This window comes from Mytilus trossulus, chromosome 9 (assembly GCF_036588685.1).
Source record: "Mytilus trossulus isolate FHL-02 chromosome 9, PNRI_Mtr1.1.1.hap1, whole genome shotgun sequence".
Taxonomy (NCBI): Eukaryota; Metazoa; Mollusca; class Bivalvia; order Mytilida; family Mytilidae; genus Mytilus; species Mytilus trossulus.
The window spans coordinates 60800384-60803710 of NC_086381.1; the positions used below are offsets into that span (position 1 = coordinate 60800384).

At 38.1% G+C, this 3327-nt stretch overlaps 1 protein-coding gene across 1 annotated transcript; it reads left to right on the forward strand.

Moving 5' to 3' along the window:
- Positions 1 to 226: 226 nt before the first annotated feature.
- On the forward strand, positions 227 to 2896 carry LOC134684817 (uncharacterized). The gene is made up of 2 exons (XM_063544125.1): positions 227 to 1571; positions 1821 to 2896. The coding sequence occupies exons 1-2, from the start codon at positions 227 to 229 to the stop codon at positions 2894 to 2896; spliced, it is 2421 nt and encodes an 806-aa protein (XP_063400195.1).
- The last annotated feature ends 431 nt before the right edge of the window (positions 2897 to 3327 follow it).

Below are 3327 nucleotides of genomic sequence, written 5' to 3' on the forward strand. Positions count from 1 at the left end.
GTAAGTCAATAATTCATCAACAATTTTTTTTGACAAAATGGAATATTTTATTTGGGGTTTCTATAGCAGATTTGGAAAACTTGAGGTTACATGGTTACTAGAGCTTGGAGGTTGAGCTAGGGGGTAATCTCCCCTACTCATAAAACAGCATCTGATTACGGAAACAAGGATTAGAAAAAATTTAACTCGTCTCGTAACATCAGAATACCAGCAGAATTCTGCGCATATGAATGGGACTAGTGAAAGCCAGCAGGAAGCTAGTCACATGAAAAGTATTCTGAATGCGAGAACCATACTTAAATTGGGTTTTTGGAATGTCCGTACCATGTATGAGGCAGGAAAACAAGCCCAAGTGTTAAGAGAAATGAAGGAAAACAAGCTGCACATATTAGGTATAAGTGAATGTAGATGGACAGGGTTTGGCAAAAACTTGACAAATACAGAAGACACGATCATATATTCTGGTAGAAACGATGACAAACACCAGGGGAGAGTTGCCATCATCCTCAACAAATCATCTTCTAAATCACTCATTGAGTATAATCCAGTCAGTGAAAGAATAATAACAGCAAGACTAAATACAAAACCTATAAAGACATCAATCATCCAAGTCTATTCTCCAACAAATGAAGCTGATAAAGAAATTAAGATAGAATTTTATGAAATGCTTCAAGCTGAGATAGAGAAAATCCCCCAAAAAGACCTAACAATCATCATGGGAGATTTTAATGCTAAAGTAGGGCAAGACAACAGTGGTTTTGAGAAAATAATGGGAAAACATGGCTGTGGGATCATGAACGAAAATGGAGAACATCTAGTACACTTCTGTGGACTGAACAATCTTGTAATAGGTGGAACATTATTCCGACACAAGGATGTCCATAAGCTGACTTGGGTATCACCTGGAGGCAGCGATAAAAACCAGATCGACCACATAGCAATTAATGGCAAATGGAGGAGATCCTTACAGGATGTGAGAGTAAGGCGAGGCGCTGATGTTGGAAGTGACCATCATCTTGTCACAGCAAACATCAAACTCAAACTAATGAGAGCATCAGAACCTTGCAGGGTACAGAGATTCGACACAGTGAAACTCAGACACATGAAAACCAACCATGACTTCAAATTAGAACTTAAGAATCGCTTTCAACTCTTAGAACAACTAAAAAGTAACAACACTGAAGAAAGTGAAACAGTAGATGAACAATGGCAAGAAGTGGAAGATCTGTTTAAAAAGACCAGTGAAAAAATATTGGGTTTCAAACGCCAAAAGCACAAAGAATGGACCAAACAAGAGACATGGTCGCTGATTGACAACAGGAAAGAGCTAAAGAAAAAGATCTGCAACACTCACTCTGATAGACTAAAAGACAGACTAAGGGACCAATTCTCTAACTGTAACAAGGACGTTAAGAAAGCCACCAGAAAAGATAAGAAAGATTTCATTGAGGGATTGGCTCTAGAGGCTGAAAAAGCTGCGTCTGAGCAAAGAATGGGCGACCTTTACCAAATTACGAAGAAACTTTGTGGTAAAAAAAGAAACACCAACATGCCAGTAAAAGACAAACAGGGTAATCTAATAACATCTGAAAGAGAACAAGAGAATAGATGGAATGAGCACTTCAAAGAAGTATTTTAATAATAGGCCAGAACCAGAAACAACAGCAAACATACCCATAGCAGAGCACGACCTTGAAGTAAATATAGAATTCCATCAAGATCGGAAATTATCAAAGCAGTAAAGAGTCTTAAAAACAATAAAGCTCCAGGAAACGATAAACTATCAGCAGAACTATTTAAATCAGATCCAACCTTAACAGCAAACATTCTTCATACACCATTCAAAAAGATTTGGCAAACTATCAAGATACCGAAAAACTGGTCAGAAGGTAACATCATAAGACTGGCTAAGAAAGGTGATATCACAAACTGCAACAACTGGAGAGGAATCACCTTATTACCGATCCCAAGCAAAATTTTCACCAAAATCTTAATAGACAGAATTAAAACAGCAATTGATAACAAACTCAGAAAAGAACAGGCAGGCTTTAGAAAAGGAAGGAATTGTTGTGACCACATATTTGTGCTACGAAACATCATTGAACAGTGCACAGAATGGCAGAGACAATTAATAATCAACTTTATAGACTTTGAAAAAGCCTTTGACAGCATACACAGAGAAAGCTTATGGAAGATTTTACGATGCTATGGAATACCAGCAAAAATAGTACAACTTATCAAAATGTTCTATACAGAATTCAGATGCACTGTGAGAACTTCATCAGACATCAGCTTTCTAGTAAAATCTGGAGTTAGACAAGGCTGTGTTATGTCTTCCCTTCTATTCATTATAGTTGTCGATTGGGTAATGAATTCCACCATCAGTAACAGCAACAACACAGGCATTAGGTGGACTCTTTTTAACTACCTAGAAGATCTGAACTATGCAGATGATCTGGCCTTATTGTCGCATCTAGAAACACACATGCAAGACAAAACCACTAAGTTACAAAAGAATGCAAGTTTGATTGGATTAAACATCAACATCAAGAAATCAGAAGTCATGCCTCTTAATACCACAGAGCCTCCTTTAATAGATTTAAATGGAACACCCCTAGACTGCACTTCATCTTTCACCTACTTGGGCAGCATAGTAACATCTGAAGGAGGAGCAGACAAAGACATCAGAGCCAGAATAGGAAAAGCAAGAAGTGCATTTTTAAAACTAAGACACATCTGGAAGACAAGCAACATCAGTAAGAACACCAAAATAAGATTATATAACAGTTGTGTACTAGCAGTGCTGCTATATGGGGCGGAATGCTGGAGAATGACAGAAAAAGACATCAACAAGCTCTCCAGTTTTCACAATGGTTGCCTTAGAAAGATCTTATAAGGATATTCTGGCCGCGTAAGATTACCAACAAAGACCTCCATGAAACAACAGGATCCAACAACATGGAGACTTTATTGAAGCAGAAAAGATGGAGATGGATTGGCCATGTTCTAAGAAGACCAGCAGAGGACTTGACCAGAGTAGCCTTAAGATGGACACCTGAGGGGGAAAGGAAGAAAGGACGCCCCATAACAACTTGGAGAAGAACAGTTGAAGCTGAAATGAAAGAACATGGAATCAGCTGGTGTGTAATAGAAAAGAAAGCACAGAACAGAGATGAGTGGAAAAAACTAGTCCTTGCCCTATGTGCCCCGGGCATAATAAGGACTAGGTAGGTAGGTAGAGCATGTACACAGGTAAAAGACTTTTGATTGGTTATTTTACAGTGATTGTGATTTTCTTATTTGCAATAAAATGAAATGTCATGTGCA